We start from the raw sequence: 18,410 nt of genomic DNA, 5'->3' as shown, positions 1-18,410 counted from the left end.
ATATTATATGTTATCCGATGTCATCGTATCGTATGCCGCCCAACTCTGTGACATCAAACAAGTACAGCTGGCTGTGTTATCAGTGGCCCGTTTATGACTGTGGGTGTGTGTGAGCAGTGGTGGGTGGGTGCTATATTTGTACACCACCCTGACTCCTTGACATGAAACATGACCCAAACAATGGGCATCAGCCCAACATGGTAATCACATTATACATATTTAACACCACCCAGTCTTCGTCCAGCCTCATGGCATGTTTCACTCATGGAGTATTCTTGTCCATGTTGTGGTGCCTCCCCCGGGGCCAGCTCTTATCCACCCACTAATATTAACATGTCCAGTGCCAAATGCTCCAAGTAGTTACGAGGCAAAGATGTGGAGCATCTCTGGCGCCATGTTACTTCATACAGTGTTTAGTCTCTGTCACCATTCCTCGTCTGTTTGCTCAGGAGAGTCACTATTGTCTGGTTGCATAACAGTTACAAGGTTCAGAAATAGTAAATAAGTATAAATAATGCAGGGAAAATATTTTTAAAGCAGGGAAGCAAATAGTAAGAGAGGTTAACTTTCAAAAGTTAGATATTTATTCTTGCCTGAAGGATGGAGTAAACATGGGCTTTGAAGATAGCTTCAGGTGGGTAGAAAATACAGTGTAGGTTTCCTGTAAAGCTAGACATTACAGTTGGTGCTTGGTCGTAATCATCCCCGGGACATCATCTCTGACCCATCTACAGGACATCATTTCGTCTGCCATCCATAGTAAAGGAAGCATTGCTCACCCATTCAAGCAGCATCATTCCACCACTCACCCATCCAAGTGCATCATTCCATCGCCCACCCATCCAAGGGGCACTATCCCATTGCCAACCCATCCAAGGAGCATCATTCCATTGCCCACCCATCCAAGGGCACCATCCCATTGCTCACCCATCCAAGGGGCATCATTTTGTCATTCACCCATCCCAGGGACACCTTTCAATGCCATCACAACACACAAGCCACTGGCTGTTGAGATATCTGGTGCCATATTATGCTCGCTGCTGATAAAAACATGATTTTGTGATAACACCATTCTGATTCCTTAATATGATTTTTCATGGAGGATTATGGCAATTTTACTGATTTCAGTGTCCATATTTTTAATCAAATTCTAGAAGATTACAGCTATGCGTTCAGACTCTTTTTTTACACCTAACCCAGCTTGTTTTCATGACTTGACTTGGAAAACAGTGTAGAGTTGGGGGGACTGCTGCCCAGCTCAGGTGGTTGTGGCAAAACAGAACACTTTCTCTAAAAACATTGTTTTTTAATGTGATAATGTGATCATTTTTGCCAGCTGATACTCGAGGCACAGTTATGCCATTAGATATGTGTTTTCTCTAGAATATCTCAAATGCGATGTCTTTCATAAAGAGTTATTCTGTAAAAGCACCTTTATCCCCATAATACAAAGCCCAATTATTAAATCTTTTGCAAAAATGATGCATAACAAATTCTTTAAATATATTTTATCGTTTTCATTGACACTAATCCAATATTGTCCGAAGCAGATGACTGAAATCAGGAACCTGACACCAGTCATTCAATAAAACAGCAAGGTTACAACCAGTGAATCGACTCGCAAACACAGCAACACTGCAAGTGCAACTATTTAGTGTTTGTGTTTATTGAGGACCTGACATCTGGAATCAGGGTTCCAGTCTCCTCCGTGGGCCTGGTCAGCCTATTGGCTATTGATCAGGACAAGCTCAATAGCCGGAGTCATTCACTGGGCATGCTTTGTTTGTTCTCCTGGTGCACGTTCATTGAACCTTTCCTCCAACTGCCTTCAATATTGGTAATGACCATACAATCCTTGCTGAGGTATTAGGCTCAGTTAGTGGGCTCAATGGGCAGTTAACACACTTGCTGTCTAAAATTAAATTGTTTATATCCTGTAGACCTGATGTTTGAGTATACTGTAGACCTGATGGTTGAGTATACTGTAGACCTGATATTTGAGTATACTGATATTGACACACATGAGTATTCCAGAGATGATGTCTCGACAAGCTGTGAAGCTGGGATTAGTATTCTTGAACATGTTGCTATATGACAAGCAGTTCTTTACTCCTGTGTAAGATGGTGTCAGAGCTGTTTATGCATGTTACAGACTAGGGGAGAGTAATAAAAGAATAGCAGAGTGAATAAAAAGCAAAATCTGGGTCATTTTTTTCTGTTGTGTACTTTTGGCAGGGGAATAAAAACAAACAATAAATCTTTGGCAAATGAGGAGAGAAGGTCTTCCGAGAGAAATATGGCTTGATTTTTTTTCCCTTTTTGTAGTGAAATAGGAAAACAAGTTAATGACAGTGTAGGGATGACAAAGGTTGGTTAGGTTTCCAGAGCTAATTCCAGTGTGTTGAACCTGTCCTGGCTGTGTGACAATGCTGGCTGTGGATGTGGGTCTTCCCTACCTCTCCCCATCGTCATACGCTACAACACCAGGACACTCTCTCCGCCTATGGGCAACCTGCAAAAAATGGATTTGACAGAAATTATAGGTCTTCTAAGGCTATTTGGGGATTAGCATTTTTTTGCGAGCAAAAGTCAAGATGTTGAGATCCCACTTGCTCTTTTTTTCCACATATAAAAAAAAATAAATTATCCTGCTATCTCAGTGGACTTAATTCAGTTTAAATGGTTACTTTTTCCATTACTGTAAGGCTTACTGTTGGATGGACAAGTTCCCTGTAGTACTCGTCACAGAGTTGGTGGTTAGAGGACAAGTTCCCTGTAGTACTCGTCACAGAGTTGGTGGTTAGAGGACAAGTTCCCTGTAGTACTCCTCACAGAGTTGGTGGTTAGAGGACAAGTTCCCCGTAGTACTCATCACAGAGTTGGTGGTGAGAGGACAAGTTCCCTGTAGTACTCGTCACAGAGTTGGTGGTTAGAGGACAAGTTCCCCGTAGTACTCGTCACAGAGTTGGTGGTTAGAGGACAAGTTCCCCGTAGTACTCATCACAGAGTTGGTGGTTAGAGGACAAGTTCCCCGTAGTACTCATCACAGAGTTGGTGGTTAGAGGACAAGTTCCCTGTAGTACTCCTCACAGAGTTGGTGGTTAGAGGACAAGTTCCCCGTAGTACTCATCACAGAGTTGGTGGTGAGAGGACAAGTTCCCTGTAGTACTCGTCACAGAGTTGGTGGTGAGAGGACAAGTTCCCTGTAGAACTCGTCACAGAGATGGTGGTTAGAGGACAAGTTCCCCGTAGTACTCATCACAGAGTTGGTGGTTAGAGGACAAGTTCCCTGTAGTACTCGTCACAGAGTTGGTGGTGAGAGGACAAGTTCCCTGTAGTACTCGTCACAGAGTTGGTGGTTAGAGGACAAGTTCCCCGTAGTACTCATCACAGAGTTGGTGGTTAGAGGACAAGTTCCCTGTAGTACTCGTCACAGAGTTGGTGGTTAGAGGACAAGTTCCCTGTAGTACTCGTCACAGAGTTGGTGGTGAGAGGACAAGTTCCCTGTAGTACTCCTCACAGAGTCGGTGGTTAGAGGACAACTTCCCAGTACTACTTGTGACAGCGTTAGGCAGTTTAATGACAAATTTCCAGAATTACTGGTCACCAAGTTAGGCAGTTAGACGATAAGTTCCTAGTAGTACTTGTCACAGCTTGGGGTTAGAAGACAAGTTTTCAGCAGTATTTGCACAGAGTTTAGGATTAGACGATAACTTCCAAGTAATACTTCTGACAGAGTTAGGCAGTTTAGAGAACAAGTTCCATAATACTTGTCACAAAAATAGGCAGTTAGAGGACAGGTTTTCAGTTGTACTTGTATATAGTTAGGGGTTAGAACACAAATTCCCAGTAGCACTTATCACAGATTTGGTTAGGTATTCTTGTCAATTCATCACATTTCTTCACAGGTGAATTGTCATTCTTATAACATTGTTCTAATCATGCCTAAAGTTATTAAAGCCAAATGCCAGTGATTTACTAACAGGCCACTTTATTCCATAATAGTTTTTATCTGATGTTTTTTTTATTCATATGTTATGAAGCAGAATAAAAAAGCCATCATGCTGTGAAAGTTACGTCTTTCTCACTCTTAAATGCAGAGTTGCTTCTTTGTACAGTAACAGGATCCTGTGATGATAGGCCAAAATACATATTCAGAATGAACTGCTGAAAAGTTTGCTCCAGTGAACTTTGAACAAACTGGACAGAAAAAGATGACACTTGTGTTCCATTGATCCAATAGAAATGAGTTGGTAGAGAGTGTTTCAGTATTTTTTAAAAAATTATTCAGCAATGTTATGGTTTGTTAACACTGATGTTTCAAAATAGGGTCATATTGTAAAATGGTTAATGCGTCCACTTGTCACACTGAAGACCCAAGTTCAATACCCCATATGGGTACAAGGTGTGAAGCCAATTTCTAGTGTCCCCTGTAGTGATATTCTTGGAATATTGCTAAAAATAGTGTAAAACCTTACTTACTCACTCACTCTCCTATAAACCATGGATACTTTAACAGCAAGGTTCTTCAATGACAGTAAAGACCCACCCCAGGTCATAAATGAATAATGTCCCTTAAGCTTACCTGAAACACAAATAATATTGTTCAGCCTAAGCATCAATATCTCCAGTACACCGTGCTTGTGCATGGACTGACAACACGGGAATGTGATGATCATTATTGCCGAAGTACTTATGTAGTGGGATTAGGCTAATGGTGGTTCATCATCATACCCAAATGATATGGATTGATCTGAACATTATCTTGCCGTCCTGGGCCTTATTACATTGCAGATTACCTTCATGCTGATGTGTAATTGCTGACTTGCACAAATGTCTATTTGCTCTCTCCCTTAAATATCATACCTTGAGCTGGGGCAGATTATGTGGTTTAAACTTTTAGCCTATCCCTTGTTTTTTAACTTTAACCTGAGGTATGACATAATTTCATCATTTTGGTGGCTTCTTTAAGTTTTTATGTCCAAATATCTTCAAATTATCTTGTACATGTATCTTGAAGCAGTCAGCATAAACTTCAGATATCATAAAGATAAGTATCATATCAGATAAGTAAACAGGTATGAGTGTAGCTGATTATGAAACTATGACAGGCAGTGCAACTTTCACGTCCACTCTGTCTGTCTAACAATCCCCCTGATCAGTCTTCATTTGGAAAACCTAATGACATTTAAATATGGTGAAATCTTGGAGGGGTTCCTGGAAGTTCTATATTGGATTAGAGATATGGTCATGGCGTCATCTAAATCCTCAATTTTCCGAGGTTCAGAAAGTTTTAATAGTCAGAAAGTCTGATTTCTATCTGTGAAGTTAAAATCTGAAGGTTGATCAATGTGAGACGTTTTCATTTTTTCTCTTTGATTATTATTATTTGCTATGAGAATCAAGGTTGAGAAGAATGTAACACCCTAAGAAATTGCTCAAAGATGCAAATTTGCGAAACCAACCTTGACGTGTCTAGCATATGTCACTTTTTACACAGAAATGGTCTTTTTTAGATGGAATTATATGAGCAAAATATTAAATATTGTATTTTGTAAGATTTGATTATGGATTGAGTGTGACCCTCGATCACAAGTCCCATGCGTACTTGCACGTCAGAGCAAGTTTTCGTCTCCACGTGTCACCATCAGCACGTCAGACGTTATTGAATTTCAGTCAGTAGACTCTCAACAAAAACTAGCGTCTAGTGTTCCCTGTAGGTGAATTACAGTGTAATAAAGGTTGGGTATACTAACACCTTGTGACTGATGATGATCAGGATTTGTTCTGCTTCACGTATTAGTCGGACGCAACTTTCTCATCTCTGTAAACTGAAGATGAAACACGTTTTACAGGCATTCTTGAAGAATGCATGTGAAAAAAAATTATGAGCTTCAAAATGATACTTAACCTAACTGTTATTACAGTTTTATTTCATCTAGGAAGTCTGAAGATGTGAAATGAAAAGAAAAAAAGGCAAGACTGGGGATACTCAATGTAGAATTAATGTGAAAATCTAATACAGATATCTATTGGAGATAACTCATTTCATAGCTTGAAATACAGGTTCATGTATAACATGAAATATAAGATGAATGACCAAAGGGAACAGTATTCATCTAAATGTTATCACATATTTAGGACCTCAAGAAATATTCTCCTCATTTCGAACACATGGCCCTACCTAGTTTTTGCTCAAGACCCTACCCATTTTGTTGTAGCACATAAATAAGACATTCTTGACTAGGCTGACCCTATTTCATCAGGCCTTTACCATGGCAGCCCATAGGCAGACTTGACTAATGAAAAATAATACTGTTGCCAAAAATGTATTTGAAGACGTCAACAAAACTTTGAAACAATTAACATTTCAAATCTACTTTTTCTTTAAAAAACTGTAAGTAACCATGGAAATAAAGCAAGTAATTTTTCACAGTTTGAGGTGCTTAAAACAGTTGTTTTTGGTGCTTGTAATATGGCTTATCTGCTACACTTGTGTGCTTGTGCATGCTGATTGAGGATAACAGATTAGGCAGTACTTTAGCTTGTCAAGCATTATCTTATACAGGACAAGATTGGAATATGAAGTTACCATACATTTATGTAATCTTCATATGAAATTTTCTGGAAATACTAAAGGATATTAGGAAATAAATGCTGATGGTTTTCAACAATTGCTAGGTTCTGCAGGAAGCGAGTAAAAAAAAATCATAAACAGACACCAGGTGACAAAAGGAATTTGCACGAATAATTACTGAAACAGGCTTTCAAACAGAAGTGGAATTGACTAAATATTTACATATTTAATCAGTGAAGAAAGTTATTTGGTTTTCAACCTGAAGCTTTAGCATAATTGTTCTATCTGATCACATTTGTTTCACTGAGCAAGTGTATATATGTATATGTGTGTTTAGAAATGACAAAAAAGCAAATAATGTTTGTTAGGAATTGCCAAATGCTTTGCTGATGTGTTAATGGATTGTTTAAAAAGTCTTTTTTGTCAGTCGTGATGTTTCATTCATTTAGTCTTAATTGATTTTTATCTGAAAGTGACTTTAGTGTGATTTTATAGCTGTGCTTGCGGTGACAATTTCATGCTAAAATAGTTGAATGACTTGTGTTGGTAGTAGTGAGACTTAGAGGACCAGTATTACTGTCAGAGGTGACAGGCGGATTCTCTTGGCAGCTCATCTGAAATAGTTCCACTGTGTGGGCAGCTGAGGTGCAGCTCAACCCTCTTCACTCACTCTCCACAGCTCTCTCTCACTCTCTCTCTCGGCACACTTTACCTGCCTGCCCTACCATGAGAAACACCTCAAGGTAACTGAACGGCCAACAATTGGGGGAATACGTAGGCCATTGATTTGGTGAAGTTGCCTGCTAACACCGATACCAGTAGCTTATACAAGTGTGTGAGAGAGAGAGAGAGCGCATCATCTGTGTATGTAACCCAGAGCAGCTTGCTGTCTGTCCACTGTTGTTGTAAGGAAGAGGTAGCCCTCCAGTCTCGTCTCTACCCTAGTGCGGAGTAACAGTACACTAGTCCAGCGCGGACAGCAGCTCATTCATCCCTCCTCTATCTGTCTATCTGGCCAGCTAGAGGGACCTGTGCCACCTCCTCTTCCACCTCTGGCTCCTTCACTCTGCTACACCGTTCTCTACTCCCCTCTCTCTCTCTGAGCGGGCTGGCAATCTGTCAAGTGTCATAGCCTAGCAACTGACATGATATATTACCTCCACCGTCACTGGGGGTCGGGGTCAGGGGGCCCACTCGGCTCTCCTCCACTAGACACTGGCAGTCAAAACACTAATGGAGTGACGGAGAGGGATGTGGGAGCCGACTTCAATCAAAGCATGTGTTCTACCTGTAGTGCAGCAGCAGCCGCCGCCACTGCCGCCGCTGCGGCATCCCTCATGCCTTTTGCGGACAAGATGCCACCCGTATGTTGTCTCTTACCGGAAACTTGTACACTAGGATGTATCCTCGACCTGGTAAGAACTTTGAACAATGTTGATTTTTCATAATTTCTCGATGTACATCAGTGGATTCGTATCATGTTGGTGTACATCTTCGTGTTTCGGAGGAAAATGGCCGGTTGTCGTTTGGATGAATGAATCGTCAGTGCGATAATGTTGTTTATTAATTATATAATCTTAAATGACAATGATTGTTGAAGATACATTTTAGGAAAATTGGGGGGAAGAAAACTGTTACCTGCCTTGAAGGTGTGACTCCTGGTGTTAACTGCCTGTGACTTGTCAGCTGTTTCACATGGTCATTTGCTGAACATAAGGGTGTATATTTGATAATGACATGACATGGAGCCACCCCTAATCCACCCCATTCTACCTGTTTTCTCATGCTCGGTGTTGAATAAGCTAATTAGGAATTTCATTGTTATCAGTGATATAACTCTCAGATAATTTAGTCAGTTCAGGATCAATTTCATTTTGTTGGGAAAAAAAATATTTTATAAAATTGCCCATTAAGGAGCCTTTTGTGTTAAATGAAAAATGTAGAATCTACTTGATGGCAGTCATAAAAATATTGGTCACATGTTTCTTTGGGTTGGGGCTTGTTGATATTTCTTCTGTGGATGAGTGTAACAAGAAATACTTCTTTTGACGGGGATTTTTTCAGTAAGTTCAGGCAAAAAGGTTTGCAAGGTTTTTTAAAAATAGGAAAATTTACTATCGGAATTTTTCCACATGAGAGTGAGATGTAGATAGCAAGATACAGAGGTGACAGGTGAGGGTGAAGAGGGGTGGGGTTGAAAGTACCATGCAAATTGTAAAGTCTGATGCAGACTTCTTAGATATTGTTCATCAAATGACAGCTCCTAAGTGTATTTCATTCACCTATTACTACTTAATGAGTTTTCTAATGAGAAAATCCAATTTAAGAAAGATCTTCTCCCTAACAGGGCCTCAGGAAGTGAATTAGCATTGAGGCCACCCATGGTTACATGTAGGCTGGGGCACTGTTGGGTTATTTTCTCGATATTATTCAATTCTTCGTGGCTCTGAAGGACTCTTAAGCCTCTTATCACAGTTGTCATGCATAATATTGCATATTCCATAGTCCAATTTGACTAAAACACACAGATTTGATCCCCCAAATTCAAGTGCAGTTCATATTTAGAGACACATCCCTGATGTACCCCTGCAGTCATTTGCTTTGATGGACGTGTGTCACAATGGACCAGTCCAAGTTGGGCTGTTTTCAAGGGGAGGCTGGCATTCCTTCACTGTTTCCTGTGAATGTTTTACAGAACAAGTAACATTCCTGAACTCTAGCACCGCTTGGGGATGATAAAACAAGGGCCTAGTTATTGTTTGGCGTGATTGTCTGTGTAAGATAATTACACAGAAGGCCAAGGGAGGCTGAGGAATGGATCCTGGTCTCCCTACTCCAGGCTGACCCAAGTGCCAGCGAAATTTTCATTTTTGTCATGCTCTGTAAACTTGACACGAAACATCAATATCCATTGCGGGAGTGATTAATGATCGTGTAACCAAACAAAAACTCTACAATTTGAGGCGGCTGTTTCAGTAAATCTTTGTGATATTAATTCGTGGCAGTCAAATGGCCATTGTAGGCAAGTTTAAATTGGCGGGAGAGGGCTGATAGTATGTGCTTCTGGCACCTGGACATAGGGAAGGAGAGAGCAGCTGATTGAGGAATGGCCCCCACACACCACCATAACACTGACACCTAAATAATCATCCCATGTAGTAGGTGTTGAAAGTTTATTTGTTATATGTAACACGGTTAAAGCGTACTTGAAAGAGGCAATTCAAGCAGATCCTGCCTCCAAGCCAGTCTGCTTTCTCAAATGTCCCTGTGAAACATCTGTAATGTTCCTCCAACAGAAAGTGTGGGGAAACATATTTTCTTCAAATAAACAAATCTGAAACTGTTTGTTGAAATACCGATCATGTGTGAAAAAGTATGATCCAGTGTGTGAGTGTAAGAAGTTAGCTGTATTTTGTCAGAAATGGCACAATTACATGATTATGTCTGGTTATTAAAACATATCCTTAAAACAAATCTTCAAGGAACTGACTTTGAAATGCATTAAAAAATACTCTGAATTATTTGTAAAAAAAAGTTTATGATTTAATCAGTCTTATTCAGTAAAGAAATATCATTCAGTTAACTTGTAGGATTCTGGAATTCTGAAACTTAAAACTTCATTGATTAATGTTGAAATAAAATCAAAATTCATGCAGAATTTATTGAAATTAATCAGAAAAAAATAGCAAACTCATCCTCTATTTAACTGCAGTGCCTGTTAGAGATTGGTCACACTTCCTTAAAAAAGCTACAAAGTCCAAAATTATTGTAATGTATTCAATCAGTAGGGAAATTGGATAAATATAAATTTTACTTGTACGTTAGTATTGCTGTTTCCTATGAGCAGGAAGAAGCGCTTCTATGGTCATGCTTGTCTTGTGTTCGTGACGTTTGCTTCTAACTGTGCATATAACTCATATCAGCATTCAAGTCCACGTACATCAGGTGTAAGTTTCTGAGCGAAGTACACCCACCATACATGAATCATGACTGCTTACGTTTGTGAGGGTTGAACAAATAGTACTTCAAATATAAGCTCATCCTTTTGCAATTAAAAGCGGAATTTTTCTTCTAATTTGATGTAATTGACATTGTAATTCAAAATTAGAATTATTTCTACATTGTATCCTAGATAATCCCCCACTGATTTGTTGAGTTTAACTTTTCACATTTAGGAGTGAGATATGAATCCATTTATGACAACAATTTGATGCTATCCCATGACGTGATAATTTATTCATGATAACTGCTTGAGTGAAGTTATGAGATAAATTTTACAATCTAAAATTGATGATTGTTTTTTCAAAAAGATCATGAGAAGAAAAAACGATCATGAGAAATATCACCTTATCTTCTCTCAACTGTAGGTGTTTTTACACCAATGATATATACTAGATCAAACGTTTTATTAAATCTGTTGCAAATCATTGCATTTGAGCATTTAAGTTCAAGAAATAATAAAATTCCTTACATATCTTACGTTACATTTTCTTCTTAAAACATACAAACTCTGTATTCAAGTGAATTTTAATTATTAAGTCAGCTTCCGAATTGATATGCTTTTGTGACTTTGTTTTAATTATGTATGTATCCAGATTATGTAATTAATTCATTGCAATTTGAAACATTCACTAAATAACCTTAGAATTACCATTTTGAAAAGTATTCTGAGACGATATAATTTCTGTTTGCAGGTTATTTTATGTTAAGGTTTGAGAAACTAGTTGCTGACTGCAAGCAAGGATTTTATATGGCAAATAAATCTGGGATCAGTTGTGCAGCTTAACTGTTACAAAAATACTTGTCAAGTGTTCCCTATCCATGGTACAGTAGCTATTGAAAGTTTTTGAAATTTCATAATGTTGAGACGCACTGTAACGTAGGATCTTTGCCACACAATTTTTTATTTATTAACAGTTTACATTGAAATTTAGAGGTATCGACAGCCTCCTAACAACATACTTGTACTCTAACAACTAGCTATGCTATACAGAAAAAGAGAGTGCACTGTAGTGTAAAGAGCTGCCACCTCCAACCCTCACTTTAGTCTGTCATTTGAATGATACGAAATGTCTGGGAATATGAAAACCGCCAGGTATAGAGTACAGAATGTGTTTCAAAGTGGACCTTCATCATGCACTCGCTTCAAAGGTTCCAAAATGTTATTCCAGTTCTAGGTCCATTGTCTTAAAAATATTTTGAAGTTTTTCTTCTTCTTCGATCTAAGTCTGGCATCGAGGGAGAATTCTGTTCTTTTGATTGATGTAGTTTTGAAGTGGAGTCTGTCTCACAGATGTTAGTAGGGATGCAAAACTTAGTGAAATTATTAATGAAGGGGCGCACAAGGCTGCGAAGTGAAAACTTCCCTGCTGTATTTTGGTTGCTTAAGTTCAGCCAACTATTGATATAATTTCAGTTTGGCATTCTGCAGGATTTAAAATAGTTTAGCCGATGAATAATCAGCTTGAAGATAAAAGGATTTCTGTGTCTGTGTGGTGTTTCCTGGGGAAGAAGGGTGTAGTGGTGTTCCTGTTGAAGAAAAATGGATTGCAAGGAAGAAAAAAAATTCTTTTCTTCATATACTAGTATGATTTGAATAATTTCATCATCTGATTATCCTTATAACCAACCATAAGATTTGTAGAAAATGATGTGAAACAATCTGTTCAAACCTATCAGATGAAGAAGTCATGAAATGATCACACCATTGTTATACAAAGATTTAAATTGTAACTGCTGCCTGAATTTCCAGAACAGTGTAAAGTACTGGTTGGGATATTCAGGAGTCACCGACAATGTTTTTTAGGAAGAACGTGTTAACAGTTGTCACACTCTAGTAGAAAATGCTGTTTGATTTGGTTGAAAGTGAAATTTGTAATCGGCTGACATTGAGGGGAAAATAAGTAATTAGAGCAATTGTAAGGCTTCTATTATTGAAATGATGATGGTAAATCCTTTTTGCATAATAGCAAGATTTCAGACATAGTTTAGGGTGGAATAAAAAAAATGGGGGGGAAAAAACCCAAATGATTTTATCCTTGGAAATTTGTATTCTTCCATTCCGAACTCAAGGACCACAGAGCATGAACATCCATCATTTGGATGTTACACCATCAGTTTTACACATCTTGGTGGAAAACATGTATTTTCCCCCAGTTCCTTTCTCTAAAATCCATTGGGGCAATTTTTCATCAACTGTATACGTTTTTGCAGCCGCTCCTTATGTTGTGGAGTCGGTGTCAATTCATTTCAGGATTAGAACACAAATTGTGCTGCAGGTTGGTAGCTGGCAAGTAATGCCTTCTCAGCTGATAGGTCATCTGAGATAGTTCATCAGGGTGAGATTCACTTCAGCCTGCTGTGGGGTAGTTTGGCTGGGGGAAATACACTTAAGCCTGTTGTACCTATCATGAGCCATCGGATGTAGTTTAACTGATACACTTCTGTCTGCTGTGAGGTTGTTCAGCTGGGCAAGATACACTTCAGCCTGCTGTGAGGTAGTTAAAATTGGGTGAGGTACACTTCAGCCTGTTGTATCTATCATGGGGCATCAGAGTTTGTTCAGCTGGGTGAGATACTCTTCAGCCTGTTGTGAGGTAGTTCAGGTGGGTGAGATACACACACTTCATTGTACTGCATCTCAGGGGTCATCTGAGATAGTTCACCTGGGTGAGATGCACCTTCACACAAGCTGTATCTGTTGGGATGGTTTTTTTCTGTAGCAGGTTATTGAACTGAGCATCTGAAACAGGTTGTATCTCTGGGATGTCACTATCAACATCGGTGACAAGCCTAATGCTATGTCAGGTGTGTAAGCTTCGATTTTGACACTTCAGGCAGTAGTTCATAAACCTGTTCCAGATTCTATAGTTTAGGTTGATAAGCTAGGTAACTGAGACTTGTGAGACCAGATAATTATATTCCTGAGATCTAGTTGACAGGCAGACAGTGTGAACAGTATCCAAATATGATAAGAGTTCCTTGTTAGATTGATCAGGAAAGTGTAGGCCAACATTCTGGAACTGTATCTTAGAACTATGTAGGCATCAACCACCAGACTGATCAGGAAGAGATCAGATGGGTTGCAACTAAATCCACATGGTTGGGGGTTTACTGATCAGCAACACAACAGATGACCATCGGCCATGCTAGATCCACCTATTATCAAGAGAAGGAGACACATCTTTGTTGACTGACACCATTATGTGTTAGGATGGTGACAGACTGACTGGCATGTTTGTGTTGACTGTAGATGTGTGTGTGGCACCATTCGTCCCAGCTTCTTTCACGTGGACCATTCTGACTGTCGCGGAGAGATTGCTGGAGGAGGTGTCCAATGAAACCAACATCATCAGCATGTTTGTGGAATAGACCCACAGCTATTATTAAATACTGATGCTCTTGCACGGATTTAGCTACCATTCAATACTAGTGTTTTCTACACAAATACCCCACAAGCCTGGCCATGGTGTATCCCACAGTATGCACAAACCGGTTGTTGGAAAGCTCAATTTTGCTTGGTGTTTTATTGTGAGGCAGCCCGGGGTCTGATTCTAAATCTCCCATGGTGGAGGGGTGGGATTGCGTCAGAGCTGTGGGCTGTTTCAGAGGAGCAGTTGAATCCCACTGACTGCAATGTGTAAATACAATTGATTAGGAAGACTCTTTTCATATCTCCTGGGAGGCTGGCTTTGTAAATATTAGCTCTCTCCACTAAAACAGATTTCATGATCTGTCCCAAGGGGTAGGGTTTTTGTCGGGGGAAGAGGCCCCACCAGCTTGAAGTAGCAAGAATATTATTCTGCATTCTTTGTTCCTGTCAGCGTGGTAATGCACATGTTTCAGAGTCTATACACATCTACGTGACCGAGGCGGGCCTGGCACCAATTTGCATCATCCAAAGTTTTTTCACATGTCGACAGGGGAGCATTTAGAACCGTTATTACAGTACGAGTTGTGAGTGTGGCATAATCTCTGGTAGAAGTAAGCCTTGCATCGTGCCTGCCATTGATTTCTCTGCCCATCTCTTCAGAGCTCATGCTTGACTTACATCACAAATCACATTTAGATGCTGTAGATGGGCAATATGTTTGCCATAATTACACTTGTATAGGAGTCAATGGTGTGTGACACATTCAGAGGTGAACTCCCCTTGTGTTGCGAACAACACAGGCCTCTAAATGATCATTCTCCTGGTGCTTCTACTTATTGAGCCAGCCTGCTTGATACACATAGCGCTGAGTCGGGAGTTGAATGTGCCAATATGTGCCTCCCAGTTTGAGGTGGAACCAATGGTCACTGGACCAGTGTTTGCTCTGTAAATTATCCGCTGACCTTGATGTGATTGGCTACATCCAACATCACACACATACGTTCTGGATTAAATCATTGGTACATAGGGCACAGGTTTTGTTTGTACCTGTGCTGTTCTCAATAGCTGTTGATCCAACAAATTCAGCAATCATTTAACTTACAGAAACACTAGACTTTGCCAATCAGATTGTGTACCTTCATCTGTTCATTATGTTTCCAGTATTTGCTCTTTTGTCACATCTCTAAAGGCCTACTGCAAGGATTGGGATTTGAATAGTCCCCATAACCAGAGACCATACCCAAACATTGAGTGTTCATGACATCAGCCAATGGTTTCAAATCCGAGCATGAATAAACAAAATTATTAAGCAAAAACAGAATTGTTATTGCACAACAGAGATTGTAAAATTGATAAAAAGTCTTTATAGGCATTTTCTGGATTTTTTGTTTCAATTAATGTTCTGGACCTTCTTATCTCTGGTTTGAACTGGGTAAACCAGATCTAATGCCACAGGTTGCAGCACGAAGTGTGCATTGAGCATCTCCATCAACTGTGAGGCAGGTGGACTGATACGCCGTAATCTGCTGGAATGTGACTCTATCATTTCATGTATCTGAGTGATTTAAATAGACCCAAGAGAAGTAGGCCCCTACCTTCACATTTGAATAATTGGAAGCAGATACAACAGTTTCCCAGATCGCAAATGTTGGACAAAATGTTTATGATTTATTATTAGGGAAGATGTTCACCGAGCTTCCTTGGTCCAGACTGATCAAGGGATAAGGGTAGAGATATGTATTGTTTTGTAAACCCAATTAGAATGTCGGATGTCAGTAACATGAAATAATTAATTAAGCTTTGATGTCCGTTTCTTCAAAGAACCTATTTTTCAAAATGGTTTTGTAACACGCTTGTCAGTTTAGATCATGAGGATAGTGTGCTTTTCTTTTTCATAACTAAGATACTCTCTGTAGTAATGATAATTAATAGACATTACTTGACTTGCTTTCGTGTTCCTTTTCAACTACAGTTTGAAATAATATTAACTCTTAATCAACAATTGGAACTAGTACAGCCCAAGCCGGTTTGCCTGATATTGAAAATTGTTTGAAAGCTAATTATTTTTGATGTTTTCTTATTACTGTTTGGATTATATTAGTTCTACCCCTATTTATTGAGAGATTGATTGTATGAGGTGGGAGTGCCCTTTCCAATCTGTTGGTCAGCCAACAGGATATGCCACGGACAGCCACCAGCATACCATTGTTGGTTCCTGTCCATGTTGCTAGTGGTAGAAGGATTGCTTGATGTGTATTTTGTTTGAAATGAGATTATTAAATGCTCGGAGACCCACTAGCTGGGAGATGCCTTTGATGTTGGCTGAGGCCCAGGTGATCAGGTAACCTTTTGATTTCAAGCCATAACCCTAGTTCGCCTTAATTGGAACGGTAATTTTGTAGAGTCATCTCGTAATCAAGTTACAACGTCAATTAAGGATTATAACCCTAACGGAAAAGAGCACGATTCAATGCTAGCTTCCCGCTTTCTGGCCTCTGCTTTTGATCTCGCTTGAGATAGCCGTGCAATGTCTCTGTGATGTCATACGCAAATTACCCATATAGTTTGCATGCAGACAGCTTCCAAATGAAAGAAAAATTGCTCTCTTCTACAAATTAATTAGACAGTATTATTTCAACTTAGGCCATTTAGTGTGCACAAAAAGGCTTTCATGTACATTGTATTCATCACGATGGTATTTAAGTTTTGCGTTTGATGTTTGCTAATTTGTGGTGTTGCTGTTGTATTTTGCAGGGCTGTAGCAAAATAGGAATGGTGCAGCCGCCCTACCCGTACTTCGGCTCACCACCACCCGCACACATGGGCATACCGCCCGTCCACACGGACCCCAAAACAGGTAACCTCTCATCCTCGTACCATCACATCACAGTCGGAATATGTTGGGTTTTTTTCCCTCTTAGGAAATATTTGTAGACATTGTTGTTCATAGAGGTTAGGTAATTTGTTTTGCAGGAGTCTTCAAATGAATTAGCGTATTTTCATCATTCTCCTGTTGTGAGATAATTATCTTTCAAACTTTCATGTGATGTTATTTGATGCTGGTTTGCTGGAAATGAAAGTTCTATGGATATTTAACTTAGCTTTGTGATTAAATTTGATTCGTCTTCAAAGACTGTGTTGTTGTATGCTCTTATCGACCAATAGTGATGTACCTGAAGTTCGTGATCTACAATGTGATTGGCTGATTCTCTTCCCTGCTGTCTTCCTGACAGTTGTCCCAGGGGCATATATCAAGGGTTTTATCTGGATAGCTAAGCACCATCATTTCAACACCCAAGGGCATTGTTGAAATTTGTATCATTCTGTTGAAAACATATTTCATCATTAGGTTCCTCTTCACCTTTCAGGGTTGCCACGACCACCAATGTATGCGACATATCCCGCACCTCCGGGGCAGTTTCCTCATCACCTCTACCCAGAGTTCTCGCAAGTGCAATGGTAAGTCGACTGCATGATTGTCTTAAAGTGTTTTTATTCCCTTAATTTTGTTTTTAGCTTCAAAAACTGATGACATTTCAAGAAAAATTAGTTCCTGCTCCAATATCTTTGTTTATGTCTACGATATTTGTGGTTAGGTGATGTACACTATGCGTATCTTAGATTAGCATCTTTGCATGATGGATGTCGCATTTCTGCAGTGCATATTTCCCATTTTTGGAATTCAAAGTCATTCTGGTAGGTTTAGAGAGATGCAAACTTTAAGGATTACAACATTATCACTTTCTTCTCATTTCAAGCTCCTGCGTTGGTAATCGTAGAGATTTGCTATCTTTATGTTCCACAAGAAGAGATGAATTCAGTGACTAGCAGGGCTTGTTTGCATTATGTCCTACCACCAATGACAATGAGCTGATGTAATGTTCTACATACGTTTTCTGGCTGTCAGCAGTTTTATACAGTGACCATAGTATTATGGGATTTGAATAGGGTTTAACTAGTGTTAGTTTCACTGGATTTAATATGATTATTAAGCTGGATAAAGTTCCTCTAAATATAAAGGAATCTAAATCTAAATAAGGAATTGTGGTCAGATTTTGAACAAACAAACAAATAAACTTAGTAAATTTTCCTTGTATTTGCTGAAGCTGACTTGCGATATCTTATTTTCTAACTTTTACAAGTTACCATTCTGTTTCTAAGTGTATATTCTTTCATGGTTTAATTGAGCACAAGGAAATTAAGAGTTAAGGTTTAGAAATCTGTGAAATAGTCGGGGTTTTAAAATGAAGAAAATAGAAAAATGTGCATGAGAGTGAAGGGTTTTTTTCCTCTGATCCCCTGAAGTAAATAATACAGGAGAATTGAATTACATTTTTCATAACAAAGTGTGTTCAAATCAAGGGAAGCTAAAAAGCATCTGAAGTCCCATTGAACAACATACTTTTTATAATTGTGGGATGATAATATTGACAGACACTGGATTGTAGGATAGGCGGACAG

General features: G+C 39.3%; 1 protein-coding gene across 7 annotated transcripts in view; it reads left to right on the top strand.

Annotated features, from left to right (window-relative positions):
* Window positions 1-18,410, top strand: part of LOC137283347 (protein pangolin, isoforms A/H/I/S-like) — a 65,314-nt gene that overhangs the window by 31,189 nt on the left and 15,715 nt on the right. For 5 of the 7 annotated variants that reach the window (XM_067814802.1, XM_067814804.1, XM_067814805.1 and 2 more), the window contains exons 4-5: window positions 16,704-16,806; window positions 17,318-17,408. In XM_067814802.1, coding sequence (XP_067670903.1) covers window positions 16,704-16,806; window positions 17,318-17,408 — 194 coding nt within the window. Of the gene's footprint in view, window positions 1-7,104; window positions 7,993-16,703; window positions 16,807-17,317; window positions 17,409-18,410 lie in introns of those variants that run through there. The other 2 variants (XM_067814807.1, XM_067814808.1) reach the window with 1 other exon arrangement.

This window comes from Haliotis asinina, chromosome 5 (genome assembly GCF_037392515.1).
Source record: "Haliotis asinina isolate JCU_RB_2024 chromosome 5, JCU_Hal_asi_v2, whole genome shotgun sequence".
NCBI lineage: Eukaryota > Metazoa > Mollusca > Gastropoda > Lepetellida > Haliotidae > Haliotis > Haliotis asinina.
The sequence above is the reverse complement of the archived record's forward strand: the minus strand, read 5'-3'. Positions and strand labels throughout refer to the sequence as shown.